The sequence below is a fragment of the Taudactylus pleione genome, unplaced genomic scaffold (assembly GCF_031769625.1).
Source record: "Taudactylus pleione unplaced genomic scaffold, aTauple2 ptg000717l, whole genome shotgun sequence".
Lineage (NCBI taxonomy): Eukaryota > Metazoa > Chordata > Amphibia > Anura > Myobatrachidae > Taudactylus > Taudactylus pleione.
The window spans coordinates 1,360,097-1,380,054 of record NW_028285119.1 but is presented as its reverse complement, the minus strand read 5'-3'; the positions used below and the strand labels follow the sequence as shown (position 1 = coordinate 1,380,054).

General features: G+C 44.1%; 1 protein-coding gene across 6 annotated transcripts in view; it reads right to left on the bottom strand.

Moving 5' to 3' along the window:
- Positions 1–19,958, bottom strand: part of RIPOR1 (RHO family interacting cell polarization regulator 1) — a 238,548-nt gene that overhangs the window by 118,106 nt on the left and 100,484 nt on the right. For all 6 annotated transcript variants that reach the window (XM_088456781.1, XM_088456786.1, XM_088456785.1 and 3 more), the window contains 4 exons: positions 13,700–13,852; positions 11,708–11,786; positions 7,653–7,676; positions 2,597–2,650 (listed from right to left, as the gene is read on the bottom strand). In XM_088456781.1, coding sequence (XP_088312907.1) covers positions 2,597–2,650; positions 7,653–7,676; positions 11,708–11,786; positions 13,700–13,852 — 310 coding nt within the window. The remainder of the gene's footprint in view (positions 1–2,596; positions 2,651–7,652; positions 7,677–11,707; positions 11,787–13,699; positions 13,853–19,958) is intronic.

Genomic DNA, 19,958 nt, shown 5'->3' with positions numbered 1-19,958 from the left:
TCCTCCCCCCTGCCCCCGAGCGTTTGGAGCCCTGATTTCCAGAGTCTGACCCATGGAGGGGGATACCTAGCGGGAGCTATTTCTGAGAGTTGTGTCTGCCGCTGCTTCTGCCCTGAGAGTTGCCCAGGGACTGATTCCCCACACCTGCTCCGGCTTTGTGGCCTCAATTGGGAGCAGCGTGAGTGAGTGATCGTGCAGCACTCTGAAGCGCTGGATCTCCCGGCGGCTGTTTTGTGTCCCTCTGGCACGGAAGACGCCCCCCCTTGTTTGACTGCTGGACTCACCTTGCTGAGGCGCTGGTGTCCCTGGCCCCGGCTTGTTGTGCTGGAGTCTTGTGGGGTTCGTGCTGCTAGCGTATGGTCTGTGGGACCCGCTGTTCTTGGAGAGCCTCCTGCTGGAGAGGGGGTTGTCCATGGCTTCTTGGCAGACCCTGGCTGTGGCCCCCCTCGCTTAGTCCTGGGGAGTACTGGTGTTCCTGTCGACCTTCTGCTGTTTGGTGGCTGCAGATTGTGTTTCCTGCCCTTCATTGTCCTGCAGTGGTAAGCAGTCTGACCAGCTCGTTTTACTGCCTCCCAGCCTTGGACCTATGGCTCCCGGCTCTCACTCACTTCAGGACCCCAGATCTTTCTGGCAAAGCTAACTTGTGGTGAGATCTACTCTGAATATTTCCTCTGCATATGGTGAATTTTTGAGCTCACACGGGTCTGTTGAAGGGTGTGAGGCTTTTTTTTTTTTGCCCTTGTATTGTCAAGGGATGTGTGCGCTAATGGGGGGCATCCACTAGACAATAAAGTTGAACGATTGAATGATAATGATGTACGATGCGCGCTCCTGCTGGTCGTTTGATCGTCTCCTCCATCGACTGAACATGCAGGTCAATTTCACTTGATTGCTTACAAATCGTTTACACATCGCTGAACGATCAAACGATGAACCACTATCTGCCCACTATAGCTGAAAGCTCTCAATCACAGATTCAAACAACATAGTTTATCGTTAGATCTTTTGCAAATCTTTTGCACATTGTTCAGAGTGGAAGATCAAATTTCAGGGGAAACTTCAAGGGAAAATCGTTAAGAGGTTGGACAGGGATAAAATCGTCTAGTGGATGCCCCCCATTACATAGGCTTGGATATAGGGATTTTGCTGTGGATACAACCAGGGTTAACATTGGTTACAGGACTTGGGCTAGTAGAACTGGGACTTTATCAGTGGAGTAGAGACTTTTACTGGCTGGTGAGAACTGTAAAAAAGTGATTTTGTTAAATTTCACTTAAAGATGTAACAGTAGGTTACTGAATTACTACTATCAAAAAGTCGGTTGACGCAGCTATAGTAAGGCTTGAAGAGCAGTCAAATAGAAGAGATGGAGCAAAGCATTGTGAAGCTGAGGATATTATACTGCAATTATGTAATACTGTGGAAGCACAATCTCATCAATTATAGCCGGGATGACCTCGAGAATAGAATTCATCGCAATAACCTCCGTTTTATTGGGGTCTCAGAAACAGTAACGGATATAGACCTTTTTGAGCACATTGAGTAGAGCATTGTACAAGCATTAGACATCCCAGAGGACGACTATAACCACTGCATTGAGAGGGCTCATCGAATAGGGCCTAAGTTTACAAATTCTATTCCAATTGGCCTTGAGTAAATTTATGTGATACTAAAATAATGTGAAACAGGTGTGAAAATCCCCTTTTCACTTTATTTTAGTAAAAATAATGTTAATAAATAGAGCACAATGTCTCTCGCAGTGTTGTTATTTTCCTGGCAGCACTCACATACTGAGCGCCAGCTGCTGACATGGAGCAACAGCATTACCTGTAACACTCCTGCAGGTAATGACACAAACACCATTCCGCATGACAAACTGATTCAATTGCAAATAACAAGAAACATTTGGGTAAGTGTAATTGGAGCTTTGGGAAATATGCATTGTATTGTATACTTCAGTATATGTCACCATATGACACAAAATGCTACTTTCATGTGTGCCAAAATGAATTACTTGCTCACTAATCGGTCATTTATTAGATTCTATTCACTAAAGGGAAAGCAATGATATGTAAGAGACCCAAGGAGCAGTTAACTAGAATAGGTATGTTAGCTCATAGTTTGTCTATAGGACTTGAATAATGAAAAGTGAACTACAAAGTAGTATCTAACTACAGCTGGGATGAACATATCTTAAGGTGCGTATCCACTAGGTGATTAAAATGAGCGATTACGACATTGTTATTGTTCAATCGCTCATTAATCGTTCACAAATCGTGGATTAAAATGTCGAAAACAACCAGCGATGCGCGCTCCCGCTGTTAGTTTTCGACATCAATCATCACCTGAACATGCAGGTCAACCTGCCGATAACGACAGATTGTGCATGTTCGGGGATGAGGGAGGGTGCCTGCACTGAATGACATATCGTTCAGTGTAGACACTTACAGGATGAGGAACGACTGTACGATTACAATGTTGTAGTCGTATTATCGTTCCTCTATCGGCAAATGGATATGGACCATTAGGCTTTCTGTGTCTACTGCATCTGCACAAAACATTGCACAACATTTCACTCACTACTCCACTGACTGACCTTGCTTGTGTGAAATTCCAGCCTACGGATAAACCGTTCGATGGACTTCACTTGCTGTATTAAAAGAAAGAAAAGAAAAGGTCATTAGGATATCACAGGATGAGGAGGTGAAGCAATCAAGTAACCATGTGTTCTGTCTGGATGAGCATCCTGAGACAAATAGTTGAGCAAGGGTTGTAGTACCAAATGTCACATACAAATGAGTGCACTCTTCGAACACTAAAATGTTTTTCTTTTAACTATTAATTATAGCCAAGACAATACAAATATATGTGGTTCAAATCCTCTGTCACACATGCTATCAAATACTAAAAGTGACTAAAGGTGCCCACACACTGGATGATTTTAGGCACGATTTGCACGAAAAGGATGCATCGAAACGATACAATGTTTAAAAACGTGCAGTTTCCAGGAATGATGACAATGCGATGCGCAGTCCCGCGGGTCGTTTGTCGTATCTTCAGATCTTACCTATTATTGCAGGTAAGATCTGGGAATCTCCTTAATGATGCACTGGAAATCACTAAGGACGAACGATAGGTCGTTAGTCACATTGCACAGTTTAGCAAGATATCATCTGTCCAGGAGTGCCGGTGAATTGCCCGGGGTGTGCAAGGGAAATAGTAGATGACATTGCATCTTTTGCAAGTCGTCCAGTGTGTGGGCACCTTTAGACAGACTTATGGTGCATACACACAGTCAGATTTTCCTTCAGATCTGTACGATAACAATTTTAAAAATCGTTCAATCGTTCATATCTGAAGGAAAATCTGATATATCTGACATGTTTGTCCGATGAACGATGCGCATTCCCGCTTGTCAGATAACGATATCTTACATCTGATGTGTTTGCAGTCAAATTTGGACGATTCCATTCATTTTAACACAGTCAGAAATCGTTCAATTGTTCAAATCGTTGGTCAAATCGTTCATCTGACAGTGTGTATGCACCATCAGACAGACCAACATAGGCCCTCATTCAGAGCCGCTCGCAATTAGCGCTCGCTCGTTCATAAAAAGGGGGTGGCTATTCAAATGAACCGTTCGCTCTTTGCGGTCTGTTGCCGCCTCCATGTCTGAACGAGCGAGCAAAACATACGCTCGTTTATTTGATAAAAACGCCCCCTGGCCGCTCGCATCATACGTCATGTCCGCTATTTAGATTAATCGAGTACATCGAACAGCGTATGAACTGCTCGCTATTCTTGTGGTTGGTTTTTTTCAACCACAATATTGCGAGCAGTTGACTATAAAATAACCCAGTGACGTGGTGAATGACGCTGCTGTATTAATTATGCACACCCATAAAACGCCCGCTTTGACCTTTAAGCACGCCTGCGTTCTGATCTCCACTCCCCCTTTTCAAGCACCTTCCCCTGTTACCACCCACATACGCCTCATTCTGTCACTCAAATTAGCAGGCACTCGCTATATAGCGAACAAACGATTTTCGGCCGCACTGACTGGTTCGCGCATGCGTACTAAAAACCGTACGTATGCGCAGATGTGCAAATATCGCTCGGAACGAGCGTACTGCCGCTTACGAGCGGTTCTGAATGAGGGCCATAGACAGCAATTTATTAACATTGATCATCACAGAAAATAAACATTTCAGATGAGTACAGTGTACATCATTAAACACCATCAGAACACATGCTGTGGGGGCGTGGCCAAGAAACCATCACAGATGTATTTATGACTCAGGAGATTGCGTGCAAGAACAAATACTGGTCGCCATCAGGGATTTCACCGTCCCAATATATGAACTTTGTCTTTTATCTAGCCATCCAGTTAGTGAAAGCTTCATCAGCAGAGTACAGTTGCGAATAGGCCATGCACCAACCCTTCAGACCAAGGCTACAACTTTAGGGAGCTCTTTCACCTCACGCTAACACATTGCAAGACATATTTCATAAACGGCTGCCTAGTGCCAGGTAGTAGTCAATTGAAAATTCCCCATATCTAGCTGAATGATTTGCTCTATTTGTGATGAGCCATTCCTTAAAAACATCTTTAGAACATCTCATGTTTCCATATAGAGTATGCAAACAGAAAAATTCTAACACCACGTACACCTCAAACCAGAAAACCAATTTGTGCACTCAGTATTGGAGAATGTTGTTGTAAACGTAACTGGGGCAGCTTTACTAATTCATTGCTTTACAAAGGCACGCGATGGTATACACAGCATAGTGCCTTATTAACTTAACCAGTGAATATGTCCTTTCACTTTGAAATCTCCACTCACACTCATACTGCAGGGGAAAAGAAAGAAACGCACACATACAAAAAAAAGACACTATACAAAAATTAAAAACATTTCCCTAAACCCAAAATGAGGCTCTTCTAAATCATGAACTATAGTGCAGAGGGTAAATACCCTTCAAATGTCCCCATCTCACTCGCATTCCTGGAGAGACTATCCTAGGCCAAAAGCCCAGCGTTTTCAAAGTCCTCTAATGTTAAAAATTGAGAACTGGCGATTCATTCTCATACACTTCTGAAACATGACTTCCAAGTGTTTGGAAAGAAATTCCAAGAACCTGTGGAAATGACTGTCATTCTCACTCAGATGACCACACTAGGGGAAGGAAAGGAAATAATTGACAACCTGTACTTGAAAAATTAATTTGTTTACAATCAGCGAATTTCAGCTTGTTAGATATCAGAATGGATGATTTAGGTAACAGAGGTCAACGCTGCAATATATGATGAAGAGGTCTTCCACAGAACATTTGACAGTCTACAGTAGCTTAGTTGATGTACTAACAATGCTTTTTAAATAGAAAATTGGTGTAAAACACTGGGTGCGTGATTAGAGTTATAACCAACAGACACATGAATAAATAAAATGTAATTTATTACACTAAACATTAAAATAAAAATTTTACAATACTCATAAAAATAATCACTCTCTGAGGAAACAGTCACTTGATAGAGACGGAGAAATGCGTCAGTGTGTCTTTCCCTGTGGACCTTTTTTTGGGATTTATGGACTTGCACAATTACCGCTGTGCTGTATATTCCAAGTTGCATAAAGGCAGAATACTGAACCCCATTACATCGGGTATATGGAGTTACTGCTTGCTAACTGTGAGACACCTGCCAATCGCAAGATACATTGTAGCATGGATTAAGGGGGTCATTCAGACCCGGTCGTTAGCGCCGATGCGCTCGGACCGGGTCGATGGCCTCCACAGAGCATGCGCATGACGGCGCCGGCACGCGCATGCGTGAGACCCGCTACGACCGACAGCGGGTCTCTATCCAAAGGGGGCGAGCTGTCGATGTTGATTGACAGCTTGCCCCGTTTGGAAGGCGGGCCAGGGGGGTGGCAGCCCAAACGGAGGCGTTCCCAGTGATGTCAGTGGAGAGCTTCCAGCTCAGACAGAGCCAGAAGCTCTCCGGGGCTTACGACAAGATAGACCCTACCCTAGGGTCTCGTCGTAAGCCCCGATGGTCGCGATGGTCTCTGACCATCGCGACCATCACCGGAGCGGTCGTTAGAGCTGTGGGTGTTAACCCACAGCCTAACGACCGCAACAGAGGCGGGCGGTCAGGATGCAAGCGGCCGCCCAGTTTCTGAGCGACTGCTTGCATCCTCCGACCGCCTCTGAATGAGGCCCTAAGTCTCCCTCTCTGGCTATATACAGTATACGTGTGAATTGTTAAGCTGGCCACACACTAGACCAACTTACATCCAACCAGCCAACTTGTTGATTGGTTGGAATGAAAATCTGGTAAGGAATGAAAGCAAATGACAGTCAGCAATTTGCTCCCAAACGCCGGAAAATGAACAAAAACTGTTGTTTGAACAAATTGTTTAGATTAAACATTTAACAAACTTGTCTGAACGACCATTTTCATCTGTTTTCTGGCATTTAGGAACAAATTGCTGATCATCATTTACTCCCATATGTTACCAGATTTTCATTCCAGCCAATCAACAAGTTGGCTGGTTGGATGTAAGTTGGTCTAGTGTGTGGCCAGCTTTAGAGTTGCCAGCTGACCTCTACCTTAAGACAAACAACGGCTATTACAGAGAATGATTGGGTGGAACAAAAACCTGCATCTCAATATTAACCATCACTGCAGTGACACTTTAAACTGAGGAACCGGATCGGTGGACCTACCATTTGCTAGGAAGGACCCTGGGAATTTTTCCGGCTCCATATGTTTTCTTGGAACTATTTCTCCACACGTGTTAGATTAATTATCCTGGAATATAGTGCAATCCTATTCCCTATTGTTAATTGACTTTAAGGAGGTGAGCATACTTATTGACACTGAGGTTGGTCCACTAGGATTAATTATATTGGTTATTACTACTTTTATGAGTATTGTCAAAATTTTATTTGAATGTTTAGTGTAATAAATTACAGACAATTTATTTATGTGTCTGTTGTTATAACTCTAAATATATATATATCTCCACGAGACAGCTAGCACTCCCAAATCCATCCATAAAAGTGCCCGGGTGCCCTCCGTGTGTAAAACAATACACTGTATATTGATCCAGGCAGGGCGGCGGCACTCACAGGACTTAATAATAATAAACAAAAAACTGCAGACACGCAGATGCTTTCCAACGTTTCAATTCATATTAAGAATTTTTGTTATTTCCCTGACGAAAAGCATCTGCGTGTCTGCAGTTTTTTGTTTATTATTATTAAGCCCTGTGAGTGCCGCCGCCCTGCATGGATCAATATATAGTAACCCAGACTTGCTTTTTTGGGGAGCAGCGTAGTATAATTTTATATCAACTTAGGATACTTCTTTATAACTATATAGGTGCTCCCTAACTGAGGATCATAAGGGTGATACTTGTCGTTTTAGTGCTTTTTAAATAGATCCTAGATCAGTATTTGAACAACCAAGTCACCTTCCATTGGGTCCATAGATGTCGGAGAAACTGACTGTTTTATACTTGCCCTGTTTTCCCCACTGATCGGCGATGCAGGGCACGGTGCCGCTTCACAAATAACGGCAATACCAATAATGATACCCTGTGTTACATTCATATAAACCCATTCTGGAGAATGAAGGCTGTCCTTACCTTGTCTAGGTCATACAGGAAGCCCTAAAAAGAAAAGATAAAAAAAGTGCATCAGTTTCAATCTTTTTAACATAGCCTGTGAAAAGCATTTGACAAATCACAGACAGTTAAAGAAACTCCTGCATTACACATTCAACGTTTTCACTAATCAGTTAATTATTAGTTTTATGCAGATTTCAGTCTTACTGGTATATATGGAATCGGTATGTAAAGCCGGCTGCCGGGATGCCTCCTGTCATAATACAGACAGCGGCATCCTGATGGTTAGTATACTTACCCTCCCCTCTGCCTTCTGGTAGCCTATCCCTAACCCTCCTCACCCCGCATCCTAACCCTCCCCATTAGCGCCCCCTTCGTGCCTAAACCTAACCCTCCTCCCTTAGTGAGTAACCCCAACCCCCCCCTGGTGCCTAACCCAACCCTCCCCCTCCCCCTCAACCTAACGCTAACCCCACTATGCTATCCAAACCTAACCCCCCCCCCCCCCCCCCCCGTGGCTAACACTAAGGACGCCCAGGATTTACCTCGTTCAGGGTGATGTCCTTCTGTGTTCCGGCATCGGGATTAAGATAGGCATCAGTATTTTGCAGCCTATCTTAAGTTCCGTGCTGGACTTTCAGCGTCGGGATTGAGACCAGCGGCAGCCGGTCTTATAACTACATACCGGTATATACATATTTCACATTGATCTCCAAGTGTATAAAAGTAAAGAAAGAAAGAAAAACTACCACCTTCTCAGCATTAGTTTTTACATGTTTGGCAAGGCACACTAACCAGTTTTCTAATGTATTCCCATAGGATGAATCCAATAGTCTTATCCGGAATTTTATTTGTATAACAAATTGTACAGAATTACATAAAAGTAGCACTCATGGCTTCCTGCCGTGTGTAAACTTTTCATGTCAATACCTAGCACTTGTTCTTCTCATCCCAACTGTATAAGCTGTCCAACTGCCAGTCACCAATGACTGCTTTATTATTCCTATTTATAATGCTCCTGCCTTATAAAAGGACATATGTACTTTCCCTGCCAGTAACTACATTTATTATGTCACTATATATACACACAGTATAAGTGTTCCTTATAGCTCTTAGAATGTAAGTTCATTTGGGCAGGACCATCCTTACCTTCGATTGTAAGTCAATGTATGAGCATGTCTAATGATTCCCTTCATGTACAGAATTGAGTGACAGATGTGTCCACATACTGTATACTATTTATCAAATCATGCCAAATAGTTCCATTTATAACTCCACAGACTTTGGTATCAAGACACACCAAAAACACTAATCTGCGACTTTATACCAATTCCTTCACAACAAAATAAAGAGAGTGTTATGGTAGACTTACCTAGATAACTCCTTTTCTTCGAGGTCCATAGGGTCCACAGGGATATCATGGGGAATATTATGGTTGGAAGACCAGGCACCAAACAGTTAAAGCTTTAGCTCCCAGAATGCCCATGGTCCTCCTCCATATATACCCCGCCCCTAGCCATAGGACTTCAGTTTAGTTAACAAGCCTAACAGCAGGAGAAGGGAAGAAGAGAAGGAAGAACAATCGTACACCAGAAACACTCTTGCAGAAGATGAGGGAATCTGTGACCGAAAGAAAATCACCCAATGAAGCCAGGTGAGTCCGGGTGGGCGCCCTGTGGACCCTATGGACCTCGAAGAAAAGGAGTTATCTAGGCAAGTATACCATAACTCTATATTTCTTCTTCGGGATCCACAGGGATACCATGGGGATGTCCTAAAGCAGTTCCCCTAGGGTGGGGGACTTGTTGCCCAAAGGAAGCATCCTGAGAGGCAAAAGTATCAAAGGCATAGAGCCTAAGAAAAGTGTGGACAGAAGACCATGTGGCAGCCTTGCATAATTGTTCAGCAGAGGCACCACGACTGAATGTCTACGATGGCCCTACAGACCGAGTAGAAAGTGCTGCTTTACCCTAGTGTAAATGTGTGTGCGGATGTGGTAGGGAATACAGATTGTAAGCTCCACTGGGGCAGGGACTAATGTGAATGGACAAATATTCTCTGTAAAGCGCTGCGGAATATGTTTGTGCTATATAAATAACTGGTAATAAATAATAATAAATAATATAGTAGATAATTAGAATGGGCTCAAAATCAACTACAGCTACGCAAAGTATTAGTAGGATATAGAGAACCGTATACCTTAACCAAGGCAGAGGTATACAGGGAAAATGACCCAGACCCTCCTGAGACCAACAGGTACCAGGTGCACTCCGTGGACCGTGAGTGTCTCATGCACGTGGAGGACAGGCGGAGCAACCCAGAGTCTGGGTCGGAAGAGGAGCTGCCGGGGGAGCGCCTACCTCCCCTAAGCTGCATTAACCAACGCAATCTGCTGCCATTCCCTGGCGTCAGACGATAAGGCCCCGGCTGGTGTAGTAAGGACGCGGACAATCCCTGGTACTTACAGCAGCAGCTTCGGGTGTGTCTCTACACCAGAAGCAAGGATTGTCACGCGCAATTCCCCACAAGGTGAGGAACCTCCTTACCTGACCTCTCCGGGCTCCTGATACAGTCCAGGTCGCAGGATTGCAGCCACGACCTGCCGAAATCACCAGCTCAATTACTGATGTTGCGGCCCGGCGGAGGTAGATGGAGTCGCAGCCCGTGCGTCCTAATACTGACGCTTAGTACTGCCCACTCAAGAAAAACCAAAGCAAAATAAATCATAAAATTAAAGCTTAAGACTGCCTAAGCAGTCTCCTGTACAAAAGGTGCGTCTGATCCTGCCACACCAAACTGAAGTGCTATGGCTAGGGGCGGGGTATACATGGAGGAGGACCCAGCTTTAACTGTTTGGTGTCTGGTCTTCCAACCATAATATTCCCCATGGTATCCCTGTGGATCCCTATGGACCCCAAAAAAGAAAAAAAACTAGTACACTCTTTGTGAACTAAGATGCAAGCATTTCATCTACAGGAATAGATTACGAAAGTGCAACGCATTGAACTCAGCTTTCTCCTACCTTCATTATAACTGCAGACCGTCAAGTGATATACCACTCCTCCCAGCAGTACTGCAGTACCGTGGAGCTAGTTCACTACAGTCCGGACATTGCAACTATCCAACCAAGACAAATACCGGGAACACACCAGCCTGCTTTACCATCTTGCGGGAACGAAGTTCCCTAGCAGGAACTCCACGTACCACGAGGCGAGGAAAGCATTTATCTGACCGACAGACACAGTAGCTAAACTCGTAACCCTCACGGAGCTCCTTCAGACGGGATGCAGTATTATATCAACCAAGACACATTAGCCATTAACCATGTATGCTGGACACACTGTTCAGCATACATCGGAGCCCGATTTGGGATATTAAATATACAGTAATGTCACCATCACATCAAGGTACGGACACTGGTCAATTTACCACCAGTACAGCAGCTGTGACACTGTAACTTAGCATGCAGATGCACCCGCAGTCGCACACAGAATATAGGCATGCTGCATATTATTTTAATCAGCAGAAGCTGCTTGTGCGTTCTATTTGCATCAATCTGCTAATAAGACGCATTTGAAGGTAAAAAGACGCACTAAAAAAGACACTCAACGTTACACACATTATTAAAAACACATTACTAACATGCTAAAAAAATTATTATACATCGACAATTGCATGCAAAATAAAAAAAAGCGTCTACAGATGTGTCCATATACATCTAGCCCGCTTGCGCTAGAAATAGCCCTTCTAGTCACGCCATGCTATAATATATGCTTTATATAATTTAGTGAGTATTTGAGACTACAACTTATTGTGGTAAACCGTTGTGCAGTCCAGCTCCAATTTCTTTTATATACTGTACTTTTGTGGTATACTGCACATCCCTCTTAATTATTGACAACTGCACTGTTTATAACTTTAGACCCTTGATTAAGCACCCACTGTGACACTTCCAGACTTGACTCTTGTCGAGTTCACAACAAATAGACCAAAATAAGGTGTAGATTAGCTTTGCCGCTCTACTTCATATTACCAGATAGAAACCAGTATTTGACAGCACGTCTCAGAATACTGACCAGCCTTGAGTTCCTTTTGGATTCCCTGATCTGAGTTGTTAGCTTATCCAATTCCATTTGGTGAACCTCTAGATATGCCCTAGGAAGATAAAATGTATATAAGCTCATTTTGTTCTAGTCTTCTTTCACATGATCATTTCAGTCTATTGAGGGATAAGAAAAATCATTGTACACAGAAAAAAATATTTTAATGGAAGGAAAAATATAAGGTCCCATTTAACAACAAATCTAATGGGTCTATGCACAAAGCCTTGGAGAGAGATAAAGTGAACAGAGATAAAGTACCAGTTAGGAGCCGATTGGTTGGTACTTTATCTCCGTCTACTTTTCTCTCACCAAGGCTTAGTACATAGATCCCTAAATACCAGCGGCATATTTCGTTTAGTATTGCAGGGATACAAATGAATATGCCATTGGTATTCAGCATTACTTACCTCGCCAGTGAGGTCCAGCGACTTCCTCCTCTTTGGCAGGGTCCTCCACTCAGCTGCCTATCGTTGCCAGCGATGGGCTAATCTGACAAGCAGGACAGTCAGTCTGCGTATTACTGTTTAACCCGGCAGGGACCAGGCAGTGCCTGAAAGGCTTCGCAGAGGCCGGAAAACTGCTGTCGGGATAGAATAGCGCTGTTTGTTAAATACCGATAGCATGACATAATATGTAGCGAATGTTATGTATCGCTGCGAAATGGGGCCCAAAGTGTGGGGAAAAAAAGACCACAGGATGGTGCCAGCAATACATTTTAGCAAAGCCTCAGTAGGGAAACATGGATTGCATTATACTGTGCTGAAATGCAATATATAAGGCTCACCAGTAAGTCACCATAAATTGTATGTTATTACAGCCATATGTCATTAATGATCATGTGATGCTCTGTATGTAATGTTTTCCCCATACGGAGGGAGCATGCTATAGGGACCCACTTTTTTTTTCAGGTTTCCTACCTGATTAGGGATGATGTTAACATTGCAACATCATGATTTATGGCAGCACAGCTAAAAGTGATTTGTGAGCTTCATATTAATTGATCAGTCAGAATAAAACTAATATTATACAGCAGTATTAGTGTGACGCTATTCTATGCTCACAAACCAATGTGTATTATATTAAGAGGATATGTAATATGTCTTCTTAACCGGATTACCTATAACAGACAAAAACACAACACCTCTACAAATAAATGAAAACAAAGAAATTGTTTGCAAACTGTAAACATTTACAAACACCGGATCATAATTTAAATGTGGTTACTTATTTATCGATTAATTACCAACCAGAGACTCCACATGTTCTGCTAAAAGCTCTTATGAGGCCAACAAGTCCCCAGTGGTTATAATCGAAACAAAAATTCTTAAGTGCAAAATGAGTACATAAATAATTTACTTATTGAAAGGCTTTGGCAGCAACAATGCTGGCAAAGCTCAATTTAGGACCTGTAAATTGTTTTGTGGACAAACTTTAATCAACAATAGTAATAACTATATAGTTTTAGTATAACAAAAAAATAATCTGGCATAAAGATACATCGTCAACAACATAAGTACTGTAATGTAATCAACTTTCAAGTGTATAAGGGATAGGGATGACTGCATTACAAATGTATATTAAATATACTGTATATAAAAGATATAGGGGAGAATTTAATTCTTGGCAATGTCTGCAAAGGGACAGCGGTGCGGCCGTAACACCAGTACCTCACGGGCACCAACATTACTCATTTATCCTTGCACCCCATAGAGGAGTGCAGAAAATTAGTGATGTTGGGCTTCCATAATTCTTAGTTACAGTATATGCTCAGCCAAACATCGCTGAGAATTGAGTCCCCCCCCTCCCTTCCCCAAAGGGTATCAAAAAATCAAAGGGAAAGAGAGAAAAAACCAAAGACAAGACGGAAACTTGGTCAAGTGACAAAGCTGGTCCCAAACAAAAAGTTACGACTTACTCAAAGGCACCAATGACAACTGTAATCAGATTTAACAGAGTTGTTCTTACCCTATCCCCTTTTTAAGGGCATCATACACCTCATCCATTCTGTCAGGTTGAGGCACCTTAGGAGGAGGGGACTTGTGCGACATAGAAAACATTCTACGTACTCTGGAACCAGACTTTCGAGAGACTGTTGGTGTGTGGAAGACCGGCCGATGTCTAAAAGTAAGGATATCTCAAATTAAAACATCACACATGTGTACACATTTCTAATGCTATCTACAGAAGAGTGGAGGGATAAAGGAAATCGTTGTACTACTGTGTCACTGAAAATGATCACATAAAAGGTACTGAAAGTAGGCTCTGAGGATTTAAATAGCGAAAAATGACCCATATTTGTCAGGTGCAGTGTCCTTCATGTTGATCAAATTCCATCTTTAGCATATATACTTAACAATGAAGCTGTGGCTCCTTTTACATACATAAACACATACACACACTAGCTGTTGCCCGCGACTTCGCCAACAATGAAATCACTTCTGTCAATATTTTATTATTTAAGGTGTTAAAGCTGTATTGCTTTGCATAGGAGCCCTGTCATGGGAGTGTCCCATGAAACTAGCAGCACTATACAGAATGGTGACAGCAGCTCCTTCACCCATCACTCACACCAATGTCACTGTGTGCCCTGTGCACAGGCTGCTATGTAGCCTATCCTATTCACCCACCACTCACACCAATGTCACTGTGTGCCCTGTGCACAGACTGCTATGTAGCCTATCCTATTCACCCACCACTCACACCACTGTCACTGTGTGCCCTGTGCACAGGCTGCTATGTAGCCTATCCTATTCACCCACCACTCACACCAATGTCACTGTGTGCCCTGTGCACAGACTGCTATGTAACCTATCCTATTCACCCACCACTCACACCACTGTCACTGTGTGCCCTGTGCACAGGCTGCTATGTAGCCTATCCTATTCAAGTGAACATGGGCCCAAAGCACCTCTCCTACCATGTGCATGGTGCTACACCTCTCAATGTCAATACATTTTGTTTTCGTTATTGCCTAGCTTTAACATGACGAACACAGATGAACCAAAGTGCAGGATATTTCTAGGAGTTTCTACTACAAAATTATGCAGTTTTCATAACAATCGGTTCAGTAGTTTGAGAGAGAGAGAGAGAGAGAGAGAGAGACAGAGAGAGAGAGAGACAGAGAGAGAGACAGAGAGAGAGACAGAGAGAGAGACAGAGAGAGAGACAGAGAGAGAGACAGAGAGAGAGACACACAGAGCTTTTTTTTTTTCAGGTTTCCTACCTGATTAGGGATGATGTTAACATTGCAACAACACGATTTATGGCAGCACAGCTTAAAGTGATTTGTGAGCTTCATATTAATTGATCAGTCAGAATAAAACTGATATTATTCAGCAGTATTAGTGTGACGCTATTCTATGCTCACAAACCAATGTGTATTATATTAAGTGAATAAATTGTTACACATGAGACAGCAAAAGATAATATGTATCGTTATGTGATTGTCTGACCTTTAAAGGATTGAACCAGCAGTTATGCCTTATATTAAAGGAGGACATTATTGCTGAAGTTTTCACAAGCCACTCAAGTAGATGTGATATTATTACCACCAATATTAGTGAATTCCTTTATTAATTTAGCTTTATGAAAAACAAGGATCATTTATATGTAGGTTATTAGATATATTGAATATACATATTTCATATAATTTTGCTCCGGTTCAACATAGTACATTGCTCTCATAATAATGGGAAATTATTTGTTCACATTTTTATATCTTTATACACTAATCTATATGTATGTTTATCAATTCAATAAATACATTTTTTACCTCTAATTTTCACTGTACCATTGGAATTTTTAGTATTATAACTAATAAAAGTCAAGTTTTAATGCATTGATTTTGTGCATGTGCGCCCATCTCTAACAACCCCTAGCCCCTTTTTGTTTAATATAGTTCCTCCAAAATATAATAGAATGAGTTTAGAGTGTAGTTTCTGCCAGCACTACTCATCAAAACTAAAAATAATCTTATACTCTAAAACTGGAAGTGAGTCAGCATTATGGATAGGTTTGCAATGATTGCCGTATTCACTTAAAGCACTGCAGCTTCTGTAGCACTAGCTATTACTGATAGAGGGAGGAGCGATCACATCAGAACCGCCGTAGGTAAGTGGTTATTATCTCTTAGGGAGAAATATAAGTAGGCAGAGTTGTTCTACCATTAGTGACTGAGTCATTATAAATGTTGGAGCACAAGTGATATACAATGAGTTTTGCAGAATAAACTATTGTTATTAAATGATGAGTCACTAGCCATAACTGATCTACTTTACATGTACCCAGAAGCACCTCATAGAAACATACATCATTTCTGTTTTGAGTACCAGGTGTAGTTTTAATCTTACCTGCTCAGAGGCCTGGCTATAGGGCACCTGGAGAACAGTGCCATAATTTAGGAAACAATGGAACAATGGAATTTTAAGGTCTTAAAATAATGGGATTTAGGGAACAGACCAAAACATTAGACCATATGATGCTCAGAGAAGTTAGGCCAACTGCAAAAGCTAGATCGGGGTATCTACAGGCCTCTGTCCAAGTAGTTAAAGTCAAGACTACCATCAGAAAGAGTTTAAATTAAAAAAAATAGGTAAGAAGAAGCCCGTCTTCTCTAAAAGAAAGCCATTGTAGTGTACAGTAGCTCAGGTTTGCAAAGATAAGACCTAGATGAGTGCTCTTGACATGTTGGACAAACACTAGACACAGCATATCACCATGTCAACCATCAAGTACAATGGCGGCCAAGTAGTGACGATTTGGGGTTGGTTTGCAGCTAAAGGACCTGGACGCATCACAACCATTAAGTTCATCACACACACTGCTTTATACCAGAGAATTCTATAGAGGAAACTGATGCTGTCAGACGACTGAAGCTTGATTGAAATTTGGTCCTTAGCACACTAGAAAAATATGAGATATGGTAAGAACTTACCTTTGTTATCTCTATTTCTACGAAGTCCATAGGGTTCCACAGGATACCTTGGGGTATAGGTGATGACGTCAGGCATCGGGCACCATAGAGTTAAAGTTTTCAGCCTCCCAGGATGCACTAGGGTCCCCCTCCTATACCCCGCCCCCGAGCCAAGGATGTCAGTTACGTACCAAGCCATAGGCCGGAGGAGGATAAGGAAGAGAGAGAAAAAAAAATCTGGACACACACAAGAATCACATTCTCACCAGAGGGAGATGGAAAAACCGGTGACCAGAGTAAAGCCCATCTGCAGCACAGGTGCGACAGGGCGGGAATCCTGTGGAACCCTATGGACTTCGTAGAAATAGAGATAACAAAGGTAAGTTCTTACCATATCTCATATTTTCTACATCAGGGTCCATAGGGTATCCACAGGATACCTTGGGGATGTCCCAAAGCAGTATCCTTTAAGGGTGGGGACGCTCCTGTGCTGAATGGAGAATCCGCCACCTGAAGGAAGCATCCTGAGAGGCAAAGGTGTCAAACGCGTAATACCTCACAAAGATATGGACCAAGGACCACGTGGCAGCCTTGCAGATCTGGACTGCAGAGGCCCCACGTCGAGCTGCCCACGAAGGACCCACAGACCTAGTGGAATGAGCCCTCACAGAGGATGGAACCGGCAGGCCTTCATGAAGATAAGCTTCAGAAATTGCCATACGAATCCAACCTGCCAAGGTCTGCTTTGAAGCAGGCCAACCCTTTTTACGGAAGCCAGAGAGGACAAACAAGGCGTCCGACTTCCTAAACTAAGAAGTGCGGTCAACATAAATCCTTAAGGCCCACACAACGTCCAAAGTGGCCTCACCCACTGAAAGGTCAGGTGAGTTGAAAGCCGGCACAACGATTTCCTCGTTGATGTGGAAACTTGTAACAACTTTAGGAAGAAAACCGGGACGAGTGTGCAGCACCGCCCTGTTCCTATGAAAAATCAGAAAAGGGGGTCTACAGGAGAGAGCCCCTAAGTCAGAAACACGTCTGGCCGAAGCAATGGCCAGAAGGAAAATTGTTTTAGCCGTCAGCCATTTGAGGTCCACTGAGCCCAGTGGTTCAAACGGCGGTCCCTGGAGAGCCCTCAGGACCACAGCTAAATCCCAAGGCGCCACCGGTGGAACAAAAGGTGGCTGAATTCGGAGAACACCTTGCAAAAAGGTACACACATCAGGGATTGCAGCAATCCTACGATGGAACCAGACGGACAGGGCAGACACCTGCACCTTCAGAGATGCAAGGCGAAGCCCATGGTCCAGTCCCGCCTGTAGGAAAGCGAACACTCTAGACAGACGGAACTCCCGAGGAGCATAACCTCTCGGCCGACACCACTGGAAGAACGTATGCCACACACGATGGTATATCCTTGCAGAAGATGGTTTCCGAGCCCTTAGCATAGTTTGCACTACAGAGCTGGAAAACCCCCTGGACCTTAACATGGCCGTCTCAACAGCCACGCTGTCAAAGACAGCTGAGTCAGGTCCGGGTGAAGACAAGGACCCTGTGACAGTAGGTCCGGTCGTAACGGCAACCGCAGAGGAACGTCCACGGACAGTCCCTGAAGGTCTGAGAACCAGTGCCTCTGGGGCCACGCGGGAGCTATCAACAGGAGCGTCCCTCCTTCCTGTTTGAATTTCCGGATTACCCGTGGAAGAAGGGAAAACGGAGGAAATAGATAAGCAAACTGGAACGTCCACTGGACGGACAGAGCATCCACCAGAGACGCCTTTTCGTCTCTTGTGCGAGACCCGTACGCCGGCAACTTGTTGTTGTGCCGTGACGTCATGAGGTCGATCTCTGGAAGACCCCACCTATCCACCAGAAGTTGAAAGACGTCCTGGTGCAGAGACCATTCCCCCGGATGAACATCCTGGCGACTGAGAAAGTCCGCCTCCCAGTTTAGGACTCCCGGGATGAATACTGCTGATATGGCCGGGAGATTGCGCTCCGCCCAAACCAGTATTCGGGACACCTCTACGAGTGCCGCCCGACTTTGGGTTCCTCCTTGCCGATTTATGTAGGCCACGGTGGTGACGTTGTCCAACTGGACCTGCACGGGTGACCTTGGAGCACCGGATGGGCCTGCTGGAGAGCATTGAAAACCGCGCGGAGCTCCAAGATGTTTATTGGAAGCTCTGTTTCCGCCTGAGTCCAACTGCCCTGGAACAAGTGTGGACCCGTGACTGCTCCCCAGCCCCGAAGGTAGGCATCCATTGTCAACAGGACCCAATTCGCCACCCAAAATGGATGACCCCTGTTGAGATGGGTCGTCTGCAACCACCAGGCTAGGGACAGGCGAACCTCTGGAGTGAGCACCATCGTCTGGGACTTCAGACTCTGAGGCAGTCCATTCCATTTGGACAGGATCAATTGCTGCAGAGGTCTGGAGTGAAACTGGGCATATTCCACCATGTCGAATACTGACACCATGGAGCCCAGTAACCTCATCGCCGAGTGCAGAGACACACGGCGACTCTGCAGACAACTGCGCACCCTCAACTGCAAGGCAGAGATCTTTTCCCCCGTCACAAAGATCCTTTGCTGTCCGGAGTCCAATAAGGCTCCGAGGTGCAGAATCCTCTGAGACGGGATCAGGGTGGACTTCTGCTAGTTTATTAACCAGCCGTGCCGTTGCAGTACCGCAATCGTCAGATCCTAATGGCGTAGAAGGAGCTCTGGAGATCCTGCTACCAACAGAAGGTCGTCTAGGTACGGCAACATGCGGACTCCCTGCAGCCGCAGGGAAGCCGCCATGACCGCCATAACCTTGGTGAACACACATGGTGCTGTCGCCAGGCCAAAAGGTAACGCCCGGAACTGGAAATGATCGTTGCAGATTGCAAACCTGAGGAACTGTTGATGGCGTAAAAGAATAGGGACATGCAGGTAAGCGTCCTGTATGTCCAACAACACCATGTAATCCCCAGGTTCCAGCGCCAGAATGATGGACCGCAGGGTCTCCATCTGAAACCTCGGCACCCGCAAGGACTTGTTGAGTGTTTTGAGGTTGAGGATCGGACGGTACGACCCATTGGGTTTCTGCACCAAAAACAGATTGGAATAGAAACCCTGGGAGAATGGAACAGGCACTATAACTCTAGCCTGGAGCATAGTGTGCAAAACCTTCCGCAATTCCATGGCTTTGTTCCGGTCTGATGGAAGACCTGTGGTGAAGAATCGGGATGGGGGCCTGTGCCGAAAGGAGGGGGCATACCCGTGAGAAACCACCTAGTGAAACCAATTGTCTGTCGTGGTTACCGA